Below are 19,397 nucleotides of genomic sequence, written 5' to 3' on the forward strand. Positions count from 1 at the left end.
TGGCTTGGAGGAATTTTAGCCCGTTCCTCCATACAAAACAGCTTCAACTCTGGGATGTTGGTGGGTTTCCTCACATGAACTGCTCACTTCAGGTCCTTCCACAATATTTCGATTGGATTAAGGTCAGGACTTTGATTTGGACATTCCAAAACATTAACTTTATTCTTCTTTAACCATTCTTTGGTAGAACGACTTGTGTGCTTAGGGTTGTTGTCTTGCTGCATGACCCACTTTCTCTTGAGATTCAGTTCATGGATAGATGTCCTGACACTTTCCTTTAGAATTTGCTGGTATAATTCAGAATTCATTGTTCCATCAATGATGGCAAGCCGTCCTGGCCCAGATGCAGCAAAACAGGCCCACACCATGATATCACCACTATGTTTCACAGATGGGATAAGGTTCTTATGCTGGAATGCAGTGTTTTCCTTTCTCCAAACATAATGCTTCTCATTTAAACCAAAAAGTTCTATTTTGGTCTCATTCATCCACAAAACATTTTTCCAGTAGCCTTCTGGCTTGTCCACGTGAGCTTTAGCAAACTGCATACGAGTAGCAATGTTCTTTTTGGAGAGCAGTGGCTTTCTCCTTGCAACCCTTCCATGCACACCATTGTTGTTCAGTGTTCTCCTGATGGTGGACTCATGAACATTAACATTAGCCACTGTGAAAGAGGCCTTCAGTTGCTTAGAAGTTACCCTGGGGTCCTTTGTTACCTCGCCGACTATTACACGCCTTGCTCTTGGAGTAATCTTTGTTGGTCGACCATTCCCGGGGAGGGTAACAATGGTCTTGAATTTCCTCCATTTGTACACAATCTGTCTGACTGTGGATTGGTGGAGTCCAAACTCTTTAGACATGGTTTGTAACCTTTTTCAGCCTGATGAGCATCAACATCACTTTTTCTGAGGTCCTCAGAAATCTCCTTTGTTCGTGCCATGATGCACTTCCACAAACGTGTTGTGAAGATCAGACTTTGATAGATCCCTGTTCTTTAAATAAAACAGGGTGCCCACTCACACCTGATTTGTCATCCCATTAATTGAAAACACCTGACTCTAATTTCACCTTTAAATTAACTGCTAATCCTAGAGGTTCACATACTTTTGCCACTCACAGATTTGTAATTGGATCATTGTCCTTAATAAATAAATGACCAAGTATAATATTTTTGTCTCATTTGTTTAACTGGGTTCTCTTTATCTACTTTTAGGACTTTGTGTGAAAATCTGATGATGTTTTAGGTCATATTTATGCAGAAATATAGAACATTCTAAAGGGTTCACAAACTTTCAAGCACCACTGTAAATGACAAAGACAAGTGCAAAGTGACATTGTGCATTTGTGTGCAAATAGTCATTTTAGTGCAAAAATACAGGAGACTGCAGTTCAGTTTGAAGAGTTCAAGTGTTGCCACAATGTCAACAAGATAAGGCAGGTACAAAGTGAGCATTGTGCACATGTGCAAATGGATGAGAAACCGTGGTTTCAGTTTGAACCACTTGATTACTGTCAGTTCTTCGGGTTTAACAATGAGTTGAGGACTCTGACTACCTGGGGGAAGAAGCTGTTGCAGTGTTTGGCAGTAATGGTTTGTATGCTTCATTACTTTCTACCAGATGGCAGGAGGGAGAACAGTGCATGTGATGGATGGGACTTGTCCTGCACTATGCTGATAGCATGGTGGACAATGTGTGCTTCTTACAGAGTTGGGAGATGGGTGGGAGAAGGATCCCAATGATCCTCTCTGCTGTATTCACTATCCACTGCAGGAATTTTTGTTCAGAGACATTGCAGTTCCCGAACCAGACAGTGATATAACAGAAGAAAACACTCTCAATGGTCCCTCGGTAGAAGGATGAGAGGAGGGAGGCTGGTCTTCAGCTGTCGCAGAAAGTGTAGATGCTGTTGAGCTTTCTTGGTGATTGCAATGGTGTTCAGGGTCCAGGAGAGGTTGTCTTCCATATGCACTCCCAGGAACTTCACACTGCTGACTGTTTCAACAGTGGAGCTGTTGATGTGCAGTGGGGAATGAACAGCGGGATTCTTTCTGAAGTCAACCACCATCTCTTTAGTCTTCTCAACATTTAAGAGTCAGGTTGTTCTGATACCATTCTACCAGGCATTTGACCTCTGCTCTGTATATAGATTCTTCGTTGTTACTGATGAGACTCACTATTGTGTTGTCTGCAAATTTTGATATAATTTGAGCTGTGCTGGGCAACAGTCATGTGTCAAGAGAATAAACAGCAGTGGGCTGAGCACACAGCCCTGGGGGTTGCCTGTGCTCAGTCTGAGGACCCTGGAGGTATTGTGTCCTATGAAAATGGACTGGGGCCTATCAGTCAGGAAGTCCAGGATCCAGTTACAGAGAGAGGTATTCATGCCCAGCAGGTTCAACTTCTGTACCAGGTTCTGTGGGATGATTATGTTGAATGCTGAACTGAAATCAGTAATCAGCATGCTAACATAACTGTCTTTTTGTCCAGGTGCAAGAAGGTCAGGTGGAGGGCAGTTGAAATGGCATTGTTTATGGTGTAGTTTTGGTGTGTGTGTGTGTGTGTGTAGTATTTATTGTATTGCAAGTCTTATGGCGAGGAACAAATGACAACGGGGGCAGGTGGAGGATACCACTGGGAGCCTCTAGCCATGAGTTTCCACATAGGCGGCTCAGGTGTGATGGTTGTTTTGTAGTCGATTTGAACGACGGCTCAACTCGTATCCTACCTGAGTGACAAAGCAGCCCTTTTGGGACAGCACTGCTTTCCCCAGAAGGGGAGGGGAAGAGAAAAGGATTCCTAAACAAAGCTCATTCCTTACTTAGCATCTGCCTGCTAGCCGCGGCAGGCTGATTATCCAACCTTGCAGTCGACCAAGAATTAACCTTACTACTGGACGCCATAGAAGCAAACAAGATGTTATCATTGCAGCATGGAATGTCCATACCCTTCAAGACAACCCAGAGAACCTTGAACGTCGAACAGCGATAGTAGCAAAAGAACTCTCTCACTATAACATTGATATAGCAGCCCTCAGTGAAACACGACTACCAGATTCCTCTCACTTAGAAGAACGTGGATCTGGCTACGCTTTTTTCTGGTGCGGGCGCCCTGCCGATGAACCTAGGCAATCAGGAGTTGGCTTTGTCATCCGTAACCAGCAACTTACGATTTTTGATCAGCTCCCTCAAGGGACAAATGACCGACTTATGACAATGCGCCTAAAGATACATGATGGTTATTTTACTCTCATCAGTGCGTATGCCCCAACTATGTCCTATCCCGACGAGGTCAAGGAAGAGTTCTATGAGCAGCTGGGCTTTCTTATCCAGGCTGTACCACAATCTGACAAGTTGTTCATTCTAGGGGACTTTCATGCTTGCGTTGGAGCAGACCACTCAACATGGACCAAGGTCATCGGTCACCATGGTATGGGAAAGGAAAATTCCAACGGCACCCTCCTCTCATCTTTGTGCTCGGAGAAGCAACTAGTCGTCACTAACACCCTTTTTCAACAAAAAGATAGCTTCAAGTCTACTTGGCAGCATCCACGCTCTGGTCACTGGCACCAAATAGACTTCATCATCAAGCAGTGTGACTGGCATGATGTTAAACTTACTCGTGCTGTGAAAGCGTCCACGTGCCTGTCTGACCATGCTCTACTGAGAAGTAAAGTTGCTATTTCTTTCAAGGCAAAACACCAACATCGTCGAGTCAAGGGCCCTAAGCGGCTTAACGTCGCCAAGCTGGCCAACAAGGATACCCAAGATCTCCTTGAAATCAACATCTTAGCAGCCCTTGCCGACCTGAAGATTGAGGGACATGGCTCATCTGAACAGTGGGACGGCATCCGCACGAGAATCTTCCAAGCTGCAGAGGATACTATCGGCTTTGTCGATAAAAAGAACAAGGATTGGTTTGACGAAAATTATATATCGATGAGCTCTATTCTGTCTGCTCTGTATACTCATTTAAAATATGTGAGCGACAAGACCTCTGCAGAGAAAAAGAATCGCTATAAGCGAGCCAAGCAAGCTGCACAGGCCAAACTCCGTGAAATGAAGAACAGTTGGTGGTCTGAAAGAACAAAAGTTCTCCAGGCAAGTGCTGACTCGCATAATGCGAAAACTTTTTATGTGTTAAAGGCTCTGTATGGACCATCTTCTAGAGGGACATGCCCTCTCTTAGCTCTGGACGGAGAAATGCTGATTAGAGAGCCTTCTTTGATTCTGGCGCACTGGGCAGAGCACTTTAACCAACTTCTCAACCGCGAATCAAGAATCCTTGATGATGCCATAGAAGAAATAACACAACGGCCTGTTATTGCTGAGCTTGACAACATTCCTGTTGTAGCTGAGACTGCCAAAGCAATTAACCAGCTTGCCAGTGGGAAAGCCCCTGGTGACGATGGCATACCACCGGAAGTGTTTAAGGGGGTGACACCCTCGTTACTGAGTTAATCAAGTTCTATCAAAAACTTTGGGCAGACGAAGCTGTCCCACAGGGATTTAAGGATGCGACTCTAAAGCACTTATATAAGAATAAGGGTGACAGATGGGTATGTGACAATCACAGAGGAATATCTCTTTTCAACATAGCCAGTAAAGTGTTTGCAAGAATTGTCAATCATTTTGCGCCTTTTATTGATAATATCTTTCCCGAGAGCCAGTGTGGGTTTAGAGCCAGAAGAGGAACTACAGACATGATGTTTGCAGCTCGGCAAATACAGGAAAAGTGCAGAGAACAGAATCTCGACCTGTTTATGGTGTTTATAGACCTCACCAAAGCCTTTGACTCTATCAACTGCGAAGGCCTCTGGAAAATCCTTTGAAGGTAGGGTGCCCATCAAGAGTGGTAAATATAATCCGTTCCTTTCATGATGGCATGACGGCATGTGTCTTAGACAATGGAACTACATCTGACGCATTTCCAGTTACAAATGGAACTAAGCAAGGCTCTGTAATGGCCCCACTATTGTTTGGAATCGTCTTCTCGGCGATGCTCCACGATGCATTTAAGGACTGTGACAGAGGCTGCCTTATCAGGTTCAGAAAGGAAGGCAGTATCTTCAATCTCCGACGCCTCAAAGCGAAGTTGAAGATCTCAACAATGATGATACGTGAACTCTTGTTTGCAGATGATTGTGTTTTGATGGCATACAGTCAAGAAGATCTCCAAGTCATGGTAGACAATTTTGCCAGAGCATCAATCCGTTACGGCCTAAACATCAGCATCAAGAAAACAGAGGTGATGTTCCAGCCAAAACCTAAAGGTGTTCTTCAACACCCAGCCATAAAGATTGGAAATGACAACCTGAAAGTAGTAGACAGGTTCTGCTACTTAGGCGGACTCCTGTCTCAGAATGCCCGTATAGATGATGAGGTAACAGCGTGTATCGCAAAGGCAAGTGCTGCCTTCGGGAGACTTCAAAAAAGAGTCTGGTCAGACCATGGGATCTGCCTTAGCACTAAGGTAGCTGTTTACAGAACAGTTATTCTAAGCACCCTTCTATATGGCTGTGAGAGTTGGACATGGTACAGTGATCATGTGAAAAAGCTCGATCAATTCCATTTGAGATGCTTGCGTAAAATCTGTGGTATCTCATGGAGGGATAAAGTACCTAACACGAGTGTCCTGGAACGCTGTGATATCGAGGGAATCGAATCTATCCTAGTGAAATTCCAGCTTCGCTGGGCAGGACATCTGGTTCGAATGAAGACAACCGAATACCAAAAGCCCTTTTCTATGGCGAACTTACAAACGGACAGCGACTTGGAGGAGGGCAGTACAAACGGTACAAGGACGTCCTTAAATCCAATCTTAATGCATGCCGAATCGCATCCGCACAAAGCCGGAACCAATGGCGCACCATCTGCCATTCTGGTGTCCTAGGATTTGAAAGTCACCATATTGAGAAGTTAAAGGAACGACGTGCCTTGCGAAAGGCGGAACAAAGGAGAGACCAGCAAACCTTCAAGTTCCCCGAATGCCAGCGGGAGTGTGGCTCAAGAATTGGGCTGCATAGCCATCAAAGGGCCAAACACAAAGGGAGAGGAGATCCATCGACATGACTGCTCAGTCCATCATCATCGTGTGTGTGTGTGTTTGTTTTATATATATATATAAAATTTCATGACAACACCACATCTCAAAAAAGTTGGGACAAGGCCATGTTTACCACTGTGAGACATCCCCTTTTCTCTTTACAACAGTCTGTAAACGTCTGGGGACCAAGGAGACAAGTTGCTCAAGTTTAGGGATAGGAATGTTAACCCATTCTTGTCTAATGTAGGATTCTAGTTGCTCAACTGTCTTAGGTCTTTTTTGTCATATCTTCTGTTTTTATGATGCGCCAAATGTTTTCTATGGGTGAAAGATCTGGACTGCAGGCTGGCCAGTTCAGTACCCGGACCCTTCTTCTACGCAGCCATGATGCTGTAATTGATGCAGTATGTGGTTTGGCATTGTCATGTTGGAAAATGCAAGGTCTTCCCTGAAAGAGACGTCGTCTGGATAGGAGCATATGTTGCTCTAGAACCTGGATATACCTTTCAGCATTGATGGTGTCTTTCCAGATGTGTAAGCTGCCCATGCCACATGCACTAATGCAACCCCATACCATCAGAGATGCAGGCTTCTGAACTGAGCGCTGATAACTTGGGTCGTCCTTCTCCTCTTTAGTCCGAATGACACGGCGTCCCTGATTTCCATAAAGAACTTCACATTTTGATTCGTCTGACCACAGAACAGTTTTTTTCCACTTTGCCACAGTCCATTTTAAATGAGCCTTGGCCCAGAGAAGACGTCTGCGCTTCTGGATCATATTTAGATACGGCTTCTTCTTTGAACTATAGAGTTTTAGCTGGCAACAGCGGATGGCATGGTGAATTGTGTTCACAGATTGTGATTTCTGATACAGAAGCATACCTGTATGTGGTGCAATGCCGTCTAAGGGCCCGAAGATCACGGGCAGCCAGTATGGTTTTCTGGCCTTGACCCTTACGCACAGAGATTCTTCCAGATTCTCTGAATCTTTTGATGATATTGTGCACTGTAGATGATGATGATATGTTCAAACTCTTTGCAATTTTACACTGTCGAACTCCTTTCTGATATTGCTCCACTATTTGTCGGCGCAGAATTGGGGGATTGATGATCCTCTTCCCATCTTTACTTCTGAGAGCCGCTGCCACTCCAAGATGCTCTTTTTATACCCAGTCATGTTAATGACCTATTGCCAGTTGACGTAATGAGTTGCAATTTGGTCCTCCAGCTGTTCCTTTTTTTGTACCTTTAACTTTTCTAGCCTCTTATTGCCCCTGTCCCAACTTTTTTGAGATGTGTTGCTGTCATGAAATTTCAAATGAGCCAATATTTGGCTTGAAATTTCAAAATGTCTCACTTTCGACATTTGATATTTTGTCTGTGTTCTATTGTGAATGCAAATATCAGTTTTTGAGATTTGTAAATTATTGCATTCCGTTTTTATTTACAATTTGTACTTTGTCCCAACTTTTTTTTGGAATTGGGGTTATATGGATGTGTGTGTGTCAAGCTGGAAAGTCTGCACACCCCTTTCACCTTCACCACATTTTATTACATTACAGACTTATTCTACAATAGATTGAGTTCATTTTTTTGTCACAAAATTCTACACAAAATAGCCCATAATGACCGTGAAAGCAGGTTTTTAGACATTTGTGCTAATTTATTAATCAAAATGTGTAAATATGATATCAAAGGGTGTGCACACTTGTAAAATATGACACCCAAAAGTGAGCTGAAGTGCATTTTGTTTCCACTGATACTGCTTGAGGGCGGCACGGTGGTGTAGTGGTTAGCGCTGTAGCCTCACAGCAAGAAGGTCCAGGTTTGAGCCCCGTGGCCGGCGAGGGCCTTTCTGTGCGGAGTTTGCATGTTCTCCCCATGTCCGCGTGGGTTTCCTCCGGGTGCTCCGGTTTCCCCCACAGTCCAAAGACATACAGGTTAGGTTAACTGGTGACTCTAAATTGACCGTAGGTGTGAATGCGAGTGTGAATGGTTGTCGTCTGTGTGTCAGCCCTGTGATGACCTGGCGACTTGTCCAGGGTGTACCCCGCCTTTCGCCTGTAGTCAGCTGGGATAGGCTCCAGCTTGCCTGCGACCTTGTAGAACAGGATAAAGCGGCTAGAGATAATGAGATGAGATGATACTGCTTGAGACGTTTCTGCAACTTAATTGGAGTCCACATATGGTAAATTTAATTGATTGGACATGATTGGGGATTGCCAACACCTGCCTATATAAGGTCCCACAATTGACAGTGCATGTCAGAGCAAACGCCAAGCCATGGGGCCAAAGGAATTATCTGCAAACCTCCAGAAACAGGATTGTATCAAGGCATAGATCTGGAGAAGGGTACAGAAAAATTGCTGCAGCTTTACAGGTCCCAAAGAGCACAGTGGCCACCATCATTTGTAAATGGAAGAAGTTTGGAACCACCAAGAATCTTCCTAGACCTGGCTGCCTGGCCAAACTGAGCAATTGGAGAAGACAGGCCTTGGCCAGGGAGGTCAGCAGAAACCCGAGGGTCACTCTGACAGAGCTCCAGCATATCCTTGTGGAGAAGGGAGAACCTTTCAGAAGATCAACCATCCAGGCAGCACTCCACAAATCAGGCCTGTATGGTAGAGTGGCCAGATGGAAGCCACTTCTTAGTAAAAGGCATGTGACAGCCAGCTTGGAGTTTGCCAAAAGGCACCTAGAGGACTCTCAAACCATGAGAAACAAGATTCTCTGGTCTGATGAAACCAAAATTGAACTTTTTGGCCTGAATACTAAGCGTCACGTCTGGAAGGAAACCAGGCACTGCTCATCACCTGGCTAATGCCATCCCTACAGTGAAGCATGGTGGTGGCAACATCATGATTTGGGGATGTTTTTCAGCAGTGGGAACAGGGTGACTAGTCCTGATAGAGGGAAAGATGAATGCAGCCAAGTACACAGAGATCCTTGAAAACCTGCTCCAGAGCGCTCTGGACCTCAGACTGGGGCGAAGGTTTACCTTCCAACATGACAACGACCCGAAGCACACAGCCAAGAGAACAAAGGAGTGGCTTTGGAGAAAGTCTGTGAATGTCCTTGAGTGCCCCAAGCCAGACCCCAGACCTGAATCCAATTGAACATCTCTGGAAGGAGCTGAAAATGGCTGTATAGTGATGCTCCCCATCCAACCTGATGGAGCTTGCAAGGATATGCCAAGAGGAATGGGCAAAAATGTCCAGAAATGTGTGCCAAGCTCATAGCTTCTTTCCCAAGATGCCTTGAAGCTGGAATTGCTGCCAAAGGTGCAACAACCAAGTATTAGACTAAGGGTGTGCACAGATATGTAACCGCTAAATAACCTATTTTTTTTGTCAGTAAAATAAAATTGCATATTTTCTAAAAACTTGCTTTCACTTTGTCATTATGGGCTATTTTGTGTAGAATTTTGTGACAAAAAATGAACTCCAACTATTGTAGAAGTCGTCTGTAACGTAATAAAACATGGAGAAGGTGAAAGGGGTGTGCGGACTTTCCTGCTTGCGTGTGTATATGTGTGTGTAATATATACAATGGCATGCAAAAGTTTGGGCACCCTTACTGAAAATGTCTGTTACTGTGAATAGTTATTATTCACAGAAGGTGAACTGATCACCAAAAAGCATAAAAGTAAAGACGACACATTTCTTTTCAGCATTTTCTGCAAGACTTGTGTATTATTTTTGTTTTGTACAATTGGAGAGTGAAAAAAGAAAAGGAACGCCATGCGAAAGTTTGGGCACCCCAATACATTTGAGTTCTCAGGTAACTTTTATCAAGGTTCCAGACCTTAATTAGCTTATTGAGCTGTGGCTTGTTCAAATTCTTCATTAGGAAAGGTCAGATGATGCAGATTTCAAAGCTGTATAAATTCTCTGACTCCTCAAACTTGTCCCTAAAATCAACAGCCATGGGCTCCTCTAAGCAACTCCCTTGCATTCTGAATAATAAAATAATTGATGCTCACAAAGCAGGAGAAAGTTACAAGAACGTAGCAAAGTGTTTTCAGGTAGCTGTTTCCTCAGATTGTAATGTTATTAAGAAATGGCAGTTAACAGAAACAGTGGAGATCAAGATGAGGTCTGGAAGATGAAGAAAACTTTCTGAAAGAACTGCTCATTGGATTGCTAGAAAGGCAAATAACCCCTGTTTGACTGCAAAAGACCTTCAGAAAGATTTAGCAGACCCTGGAGTGGTGGTGCACTGTTCTACTATGCAGCGACACCTGAACAAATATGACCTTCATGGAAGAGTCATCAGAAGAAAACCGTTCCTGCATCCTAGCCACAAAATTCAGCATCTGAAGTTTGCAAATGAACATCTAAATAAGCCTGATGCATTTTGGAAACAAGTCCTGTGGACTGATGAAATCAAAATAGAACTTTTTGGCCACAATGTGCAAAGGTATGTTTGGAGAAAAAAGGGTGCCAAATTCCAGGAAAAGAACACCTCTCCAACTCTGAAGCATGGGTGTGGATCGATCATGCTTTGGGGTTGTGTTGCAGCCAGTGGCACAGGGCACATTTCATTGGTCGAGGGAAGCATGGATTTGAATAAATACCAGCAAATTCTGGAAGCAAACATCACACCATCTGTAAAAAGTTTGAAGTTAAAAAGAGGATGGGTCCCACAATAAGACAATGAGTCCCACAATAAGACAATGATCCAAAACACACCTCAAAATCTACAATGGAATACCTCAAGAGGGCACAAACTGAAGTTTTTGCCATGGCCCTCACACAGTCCCCTGACCTAAACATCATTGAAAATCTGTGAATAGATCTCAAAACAGCAGTGCATGCAAGACAGCCCAAGAAACTTGTAGAACTGGAAGCCTTTTGCAAGGACAAATGTGTGAAAATCCCCCAAATAAGAAGTGAAAGATTATTAGCTGGCTACAAAAAGTGTTTACAAGCTGTGATACTTGCCAAAGGGGGTGTTCCTAGGCAGGCCCGGCCCTTACCAATTTGACACCCTAGGCAAGATTTTAGGTGGCTCCCCCTCCCCAACACCAGTTAAAGCCACTGATGGTGTATCTATACTAACAAGAAATGGAATAGCTTTGTCTTAAAACATTCTTTTATTTAAACAAAAAAATTGCACATTCAAAATACTTAAAGGCATTAAATAAAGAAATTGCAAATTCAAAATATTTAATACTGAATTAAAGAAACAAATACAAAATATGAACTGAATATATGAAACATAATATAAATGGCTTACATAAAGTATTACATTTACAGTACTCCCAAAATAAAAAATGTAAACAAGTGTTGTAATTCGTAAATGCAATATAAATAAGGCATTGCACAAAATAAGATATTAAAGAAACCAGTGTGCATGAAAAATACAAGGATTTAAATAAAAATAAAAAAATATAAAATTGTGATATTAAAAAGACCTCTAGTGGTCTTTTTAATATCACAATTGTAGAATGTAGAACAGGGGGAAAAAACTGTTGATATGTAACTATATGTGTATATGTTGATATTGAATATAGTACAAGGGAAATACTAGTTTACTATATGTTGATATGTTGTGCTGCTTTCCTATTTTTTTTACTTTCCTTGGGAAAGTAACAGGTCTATTAATTATTATTATTATTATTATTAATATTATTTACTGAATTCCTCACCACCCGCTCGGTGAGTTGCTTTTGTGTCTTCTTCCTTTACAGGAGAGAAAGTGTGCCATTTATGCTATTTGTAAAGAGAACACATCTGAGTGCTTGTTTTGTTTCCCTGCAGTCTTGACGCACTGAGATTGTTTCTTGTTTTCAACGCGTTTATTATATTTTCCTCCAGGAAGCTCTTCGCAACATGGTTGCTTGAATGAGCTGCTAAACTGTCATTTTAATGAGAACACAGATCAACAAAGCAACTTTGTTTTATTAAAAAAAAAAAAACGTGCCAGGCACCATTGGAATATCTCGCTTTAGCCAACAACACTTAGGCTATTACATGGCCAAAACAGAGAATAGCCGCGGATGCGCACTTGTGCGCCCGAAGACACACTATAGACAGGGCGAACCAACTTGAGCGCTTATTGTTTCATGATTAACAACCACCACCACACCCCGCTTTTTTTGACAAATCGCACCCTGACTACATGCTTTGCTGTACAATTAAATTAGGCTAAGACATTATAATGCTGACTCGTTTTCAGAATAGTGGAAGTCATAATTTTTCTCCCCCCGTTTCTGTGCCCCTGGATGGACGCAGCGCCCTTAGCATTTGCCTATATTGCCTATGCCACGGGCCGGCTCTGTTCCTAGGTACTAACCATGCAGGGTGACCAAACTTTTGCTTCGGGCCCTTTTCCTTTTTTGTCGCTTTGAAAATGTAGAAGATGAAAATAAAAAATAGTTTTTGCTTAAAATATAAAGGGAATGAGTCATCTTTAACTTCATGCCTTTTGGAGATAATTTAATCTTCAACTTGATTTAACTGTTCACAGTAACAGCAGTTTTGACCAGGGGTTCCCAAACTTTTGCATACCACAGTGTGTGTGTGTGTGTGTGTGTGTGTGTGTGTGTGTGTGTATTTACTGAGCATCTTGCAGAACCAGCTGCAGTTCTTCTGGACGCTGACTGTCACACTTGTTTATTAATTTTACAGCAAAATCCAGTAGCCTTCATTGTTTTCTTTTTTCATACATTTTCATATATTCTATATTCATTACAAGTAAAGTGAAATCTTTTGTTTAAATTTTGATGATTATGGCTATAATCATCAAAAAATCAGAAATCCAGTATCTTAAATTATTAGATTTCCTCAGATCAATCAAAAAAGGATTGATAATACAGAAATGTCCAGCTTCTGAAAACTATGTTCATTTACACATTCAATACTTTACCATGAATTACTGTATCAATGCAGCATGGCAAGGAGGTGATCAGCCTGTGGCACTGCTGAGGTGTTCTTGAAGCCCAGGTTGCTTTGATAGCTGCCTTCAGCCCATCTGTATTTTTGGGTTGGGTGTTTCTCATCTTCCTCTTGACAGTGTCCCATAGATTCTCCCTGGGGTTCAGGTCAGATGAGTTGGCTGGCCAATCAAGCACAGTAATATCATGGTCAGCAAACCATTTGGTAGCAGTTTTGGCACTGTGGGCAGGTGCCAAGTCCTGCTGGAAAAGGAAATCAGCAACAAAGCTTGTCAACAGATGGAAGCATGAAGTGCTCTAAAATCTCCTGGTAGACACTTGCGCTGACTTTGGACTTGATAAAACACAGTGGACCAACACCAGCAGATGACATGGCACCCCAAATCATCACAGACTGCAGAAACTTCACACTGGACTTCAAACACCTTGGGTTCTGTGCCTCTTCACTCTTCCTCCAGACTCTAGGATATTCAGTTCCTGAAGATGTCTGTGTGTTGTGGGTCTTGATGCATTGACACCAGCCTCAGTTCACTCCTTGTGAAACTCTTCCAAGTTCTTGAATTGACTTTTCTTCACAATCCTCTCAAGGCTGCAGTTATCCCTGTTGCTTGTGCACCTTTTCCAGCCAGCCTTTTCAGCAATGACCCTTTTCCAGCCAGGCTTTTCAGCACTGACCTTCTGTGGCTTACCGTCCTTGTGGAGCGTGTCGATGATCGTCTTCTGGACATATATAAACATAAATGAGTGTTTTACTGGGAGATATATCACTCGTATTTTTCATACATTCTACATCTGGGACATGGAGAACCAAAATCGTGACGTAAATCTCTGTCACTTGTGAGGAAATCAGTGAATTGTTTTTGGATACTTTTTGTTTGTGTGTCTATATAATAAACAGAACAGCACATGTTGGCTTGAAGATATGAAGTTTATCTTCTCATGTTGGAAAAATATATTACTTGTTCACTTCACTCACTCATGAATATATTCACCACTCAAAGATTCATAAACTTCATATTTTCGTGCAATGGTTTAAATTTTGATGATTATGGCTTATAGCTCATGAATAAATTTTGTGTATTCTGTGTATTTTTATAGCTTTATTATGTGTTCCATGGAATTATTATACTTAATAATATTTAAAATAATTAAGTTACTTGTATCCAAGAAATCTTTTAATTAATTCATGAGGCAAACTCATTTTATAAAATGTGGCAATTTATTAATTATTGGCTATTTACTATCTCTGTCCATAAAATTTTTGATGCAACATTTTCTTATTCAGTAGATAATGTAGGTGCATAGTGTAGATTCAGGCTTACTTTTCATGCATCTGTAAGTGTTTTATGGAAGGGGCCAGGATGTAATTCTTATCACTGTAACAGTAAATTCTGATTTTTCCAGTAAAATATAAAGAAAAAACTTGCTATATATAGCCATTCCCCAAGTTCTGTGATCATCTTTAAACTTTAAATTATTTTCCAGGACTGTGGTTCATTTTGAGTTGTACTTTGTACTTATGTATGTTTTTCTTTTGCTTTTTTTTTGTAAAGGTTTAAAATCTGTGATTGAATGTTGCACTGTTGGTCAACAGCCATTATACGTGTGTGTCACGTGTGCAGAAAGATGTGAGGAGAGCTCCATAATAAAGCATCTTTTGAGCTACAAACACAGACTCCAGTATTTGGTAAGTGTTACACCACCATACATCACTAAAGAGAACCCAGTTACATTGCTCGTTAACACACATTTTCCTCTCATCTGTTTGTTGACTTGGTTTAGGAATCTGTAGGCTATGGTCCAAAGCTAGGTAAGAAAAAGGTGAGGACCAAATGGTTGCAAGTTCAAGCAGATGTGGTAGAGAAGATGCAAGGATGTGGAGAGGCGGAGGTATTGCTTGTGTGTGTGATTTTTTTTTTTTTTTCCCCTCTCTCCATTTTGTATTTTACTTTGGTGTTGATATCACTTAAGGCGTTTTCACACTTGGTCTAAATATTTGAGTCTGCACACAGGACGAACTCTGGGCACATTTTGGGGAGGGGTTCATTATCTCAGTTTTGCATTCACATAGAAGTGCTCCTTTCTGAACCATGGATCAAGTGCGCAATTCTGTAGGTCACTTCATACAGCTTTGTAAAATGGTAGGCACTGCATTGGTCCATTTGTAGTGTCCTGTGAAAATCTTGGTTAATATAAGTATTCAGCATGTCATGTTGAGCAGACATTGGTATTAACGCAATAAAACTACACAGAAAAAGAAATCATAATATTGCAATCCATCAAAAACATTATGCGCAATAAAGTGGAATGAGACAAAAAAATTATTGAACACAGTAAGAAGCCCAGGTATCTTGCGAGGAGTTATAATTAGTTCTAATTAGCACTAATTAGTTCTCCTATCTGTGGTAATTAGAATCAGTTGGGTTAGTGCATGTTGGTAGGTTAGTACCTTTACACTTTGAGAAAGGAAACTGGCCTCTGAATGCAAGTAAACAAATCATTTGACACCAAGCAAGAAACATCTCATGATGTGTAGAGGCAAAGAGCTCTCTCAATACCTTCACAACAAAATTGCCGAGCAGCTTAGCCGTGGCACTGGTTCCTGACAGATTTCTCAACTTCCTATAAACACCATGACCAATATCTGCAATTGGAAGGAAACTCACTGAATGATTGATCGGCCATGCACAGGAGCTCCTCGCAAGATACCTGACAGGGCAGTCAAAAGAGTAGACAGAGAATTAAGTACCACTCAAAAAGAACTCAAGAAAGAGCTAGAAGCAGTGGGTACAGTTATCGCAGAGAAAACAATAAGCAATGCAGTCCATAGCCACAGTCTCCGTTCTTGATCACCCCAGATGATTTCATTACTGAAGAAAAGGCATATTGAGGCTTGTTTGAAGTTTGGAAAAGCATGTAGATTACTGGGAGAATGTAGTGTGCTCAGACTAGACAAAACAAAAATTGTGCCGTTTCAAAGTGCCGTGTTTGGCTCTGCATTTGCCCCTAAAAATATCATTCATACATACAGTAAAGTTCAGAGGTGGAAGCATCATTCTATGGGGCTGTTTCTCTTCTCATGGTACTAGTGGAATCCAAATTATCAAAGGGAAAATTAATGGAATCATTTACTGGAAAATTCTTGAAGAATCGGTCATCCACTTCTTTGTGTTCTTTAAATTGTTCTTTGTCTGTGGCAGAATGAGTGTACAACATGCATATCTTTTTAATAGAAAAAAAACAAGAATTTGGTGCACAAGTTAATTTATTTTGGGTTTTCTGAAATCAACACAGGGTCACAGTTATTCATACATGGTCAGAAATGTACATACATCACGCCTAATATTTGGTTAAATATCCCTTAACACCCTGACTAGATGCTTTTGTAGCCATCAACAAGCTTCTGGCAAAATTCTGGTTGGATGTTTGACCACTCTTCTTGGTAGAATGGGTAGAGTTCAATTAAATTTGTGTGTTTCCTGGCACAGACCCAACTTTTAAGCACAGTCCACGTATTTTTGGTAGGGTTGAGGTCAGGACTTGTTTTAAGTTTAATGTTGGCCTGCTTTATCCATTCACCAAATTGTGTCCAAGTTTTAACCATCTAGCTGATGGTTTGATTGTTATGCTGAAGAATTACTGAGGTTCATTATTGCATGCACTTTGTGCAATGTACCATTTCTACTAGCAGCAAAACAGCCCCAGACCATGATGCTGCTACCACCACCATGCTTAACAGTTGGTACATTGTTCCTCTGTATCTCTGGTCATTGTGGCCAAGCAACTCAATCTTTTTCTCATCCAACCATAAAACTTTCCTCCAGAAGGCTTTTTCTTTGTCCATGTGGTCAGCTGCAAACTTTGAGCTTGAAGGTGTGTTACACCAACTTCCAGTTCATAGCAGGTGTGTGCCTTGATGCTTCCTAGGTTATTCCTGGCCAAAGTGGCTACATCTCCCAATAACTTGCACTTGCATACATTTGTTTGAACTGATGATAATCTTGGAATCTGCTTTTGAGAATTGGCTCTGAGACATTCCTGAGTTGTGTAAATCTATGATCCTCTTTCTCAGATCTACACTGTGCTCCTTGGACTTTCCCAATGAGTGCAGTCAAACAAACCTTATGTTAGTCTTATGTTGGCACAGAGAGACTAACAGATGTAGTCACTCATGATCACTAACAGAAGTTAGTAGGCCTTTGCTTTGGCAAGTTAAGACATTTGATTACAATTCAAATGCTTTTGTAAAATTGATTTTCATATAAAATAACTCCATCATGAATTAAAGCCCCTCCTTCACAGATGAGTGAAAATATTGAATAAATTTCCTTTTTGATTGCTTGGGTTAAAAATGCCAAGTTATGATGACTGAATTGATTATTCACTTAAATATGAATATGATACATTTTGGGTATTTGATATGGCGAAATAGGACACAATGAAAAAATCAAGAACACACTGGAAAGATGAGAATAACAGCAGTGGTAAAAGAACAGCAACTGTACCAGCTGAAGGTCACGCGGGTCTCTGCTGCGGCGCGCGAGCAATGGGACATCACTACCGCACTGGATGGAGCGGGGGCGGGGCAAAATGACTGGCTGTAGATTCTATCAAAAGTTTGATCTAAATTGACCATGGTGGCAAAATAATGGCCAAAAATACGCAAACACTACGAAATATGAAAGTAAGATGAAAAAGAAACATTCTATTGCCTTATACTGCAAGACTAAAACAAAATAAAACTGTCAAAACTCACCTTTTCAGTGATAACGTCCGAACAGATCACTCATGTAACAGAAAGACCACAAATGGAAGCACAATCAACTTCTAACTGTTGGAGTGGAAAATTCCATTCTACACATGCAAATTGTTAATGTGTGCCCTTCCCTGCACACAAATAACATGCTACGGTAAAAAATGGACCACGACTCATTTTATAGCTCAGAAATTCATACAAGACCAGCTACCATCGTAACATATTCTGTAAGAAACATATTCTATACCTAACTTTCAGCTTTCATTTTAGAAAACAAAATTGCAGATTTATAACTAAATTTTTATATGGCGTAGTGATTTTAAGTTACTACTTTTGGTGAGGTAGTGACCTTGACCCTGAGACTTTCCGTTTAGATCAAAACACATGATCGTATTGGTTTTGGGTATGCGGAATATGGAGTTACAACGGTGATCAAATATTTTGCATGTTTTATTACGGTTATGATTTATTCTGTGAGCGCACCAATCCTTAGGTGTATAAAGTTACAACTTAAAATACAATTGGTGATAACTGTAGACTTTTCAGTGGACTACAACCTTTTTAAGGGAATGCAATGTAGTCAACCATTTATCATGTCTCAGATCAAGCCGCCATTTTTCCACAAATTTGCAGAATTTTTGCCAAATTCTGAATATTCACATCAAAGATTTAGTTTTATCTGTATTATTTCTTTCATCATTTTATTTCAAATTAAAACCAACATCACCGTTCAAAACAGTTTGGTGGAAGCAAATATCAAACCACCATTTTCAGGAGGACTAAGGATCAGTTCTTTGTGCCACGCACACTTTGTCCAATCAAATAGCCTCAAGTCCAGAAAAAAAAGTGAAAATAACCTAAAATTACATTTACCATGGAATGACAATAGATAAACTCTTGCATACATTTCTATATATTTGTTTATAGTTAGTTCAGTGGGCAGTGTTCTATTTTGGGGCAGTTGGAAAAGGCCATTCAACTTGCTGCTTTCCTGTTATTGACCATTTCAATGTCTCTCCAGACACTAAAGCTGGATGCTAAAGATTACCATGAAATCTCTAGTGCACCTATTATAACTGGTGAGCTAAAATACAGTTTATTACCCTTTTTTCCACATTTTTGTTCATCATGCACACATTTATTATTACATTTGTTTCTGTAAGGAACGTAATACACTAAAGGTTATGGAGTTGTAACAATTTCCTTTTTCTGTACTCATGATTGTGGTGTTTGAAGCTTTGGGAAAAGTAAGGGACTCTCTTCTCAAGCTGGCCTCTGAAATCAGTGCTGAAAGCCCAAAGACAGCTTGTTCTGACGTCTCCAAAAGTGATGAGAGCCATGGATCTGGAAGTACATCTAAAAATATTAAATAAATTGTATATTTACATAGACAGTTAATACAGAAGTGTAACTATATGTGTTGTTTCTAGCATTCAAAAGCCTAAAAGAAACTGAAGAAAAGGACAGTCCACGTGCTCACCTAAAAGAAATCGTGAAATCCACAGAGCCTGAAACTCCTCAACAAAGTTTGTAAAGTATTAAAAACAAAACACTGAGTTCCCAGTTTATTAGATACTGTTTGGTAATGTGTTGTGCCACTTTTGGCCTTCTAAACAGCATGAATTTAATTTATATGCTGGATATGTTATGCAGGAATGTTTTACTATAATTAAATTATTTTTAAAAAATTTCCTCCAAT

The 19,397-nt window shown here is 40.9% G+C and overlaps 1 protein-coding gene across 5 annotated transcripts in view; it reads left to right on the top strand.

Annotated features, from left to right (window-relative positions):
- The window catches only part of si:ch211-199g17.2 (uncharacterized), a 184,122-nt gene that overhangs the window by 128,051 nt on the left and 36,674 nt on the right, over positions 1-19,397 (top strand). For all 5 annotated transcript variants that reach the window (XM_060942929.1, XM_060942931.1, XM_060942933.1 and 2 more), the window contains 5 exons: positions 14,496-14,629; positions 14,725-14,832; positions 18,720-18,777; positions 18,935-19,048; positions 19,129-19,224. In XM_060942929.1, the coding sequence (XP_060798912.1) occupies positions 14,496-14,629; positions 14,725-14,832; positions 18,720-18,777; positions 18,935-19,048; positions 19,129-19,224 (510 nt within the window). The remainder of the gene's footprint in view (positions 1-14,495; positions 14,630-14,724; positions 14,833-18,719; positions 18,778-18,934; positions 19,049-19,128; positions 19,225-19,397) is intronic.

This window comes from Neoarius graeffei, chromosome 16, assembly GCF_027579695.1.
Source record: "Neoarius graeffei isolate fNeoGra1 chromosome 16, fNeoGra1.pri, whole genome shotgun sequence".
NCBI lineage: Eukaryota > Metazoa > Chordata > Actinopteri > Siluriformes > Ariidae > Neoarius > Neoarius graeffei.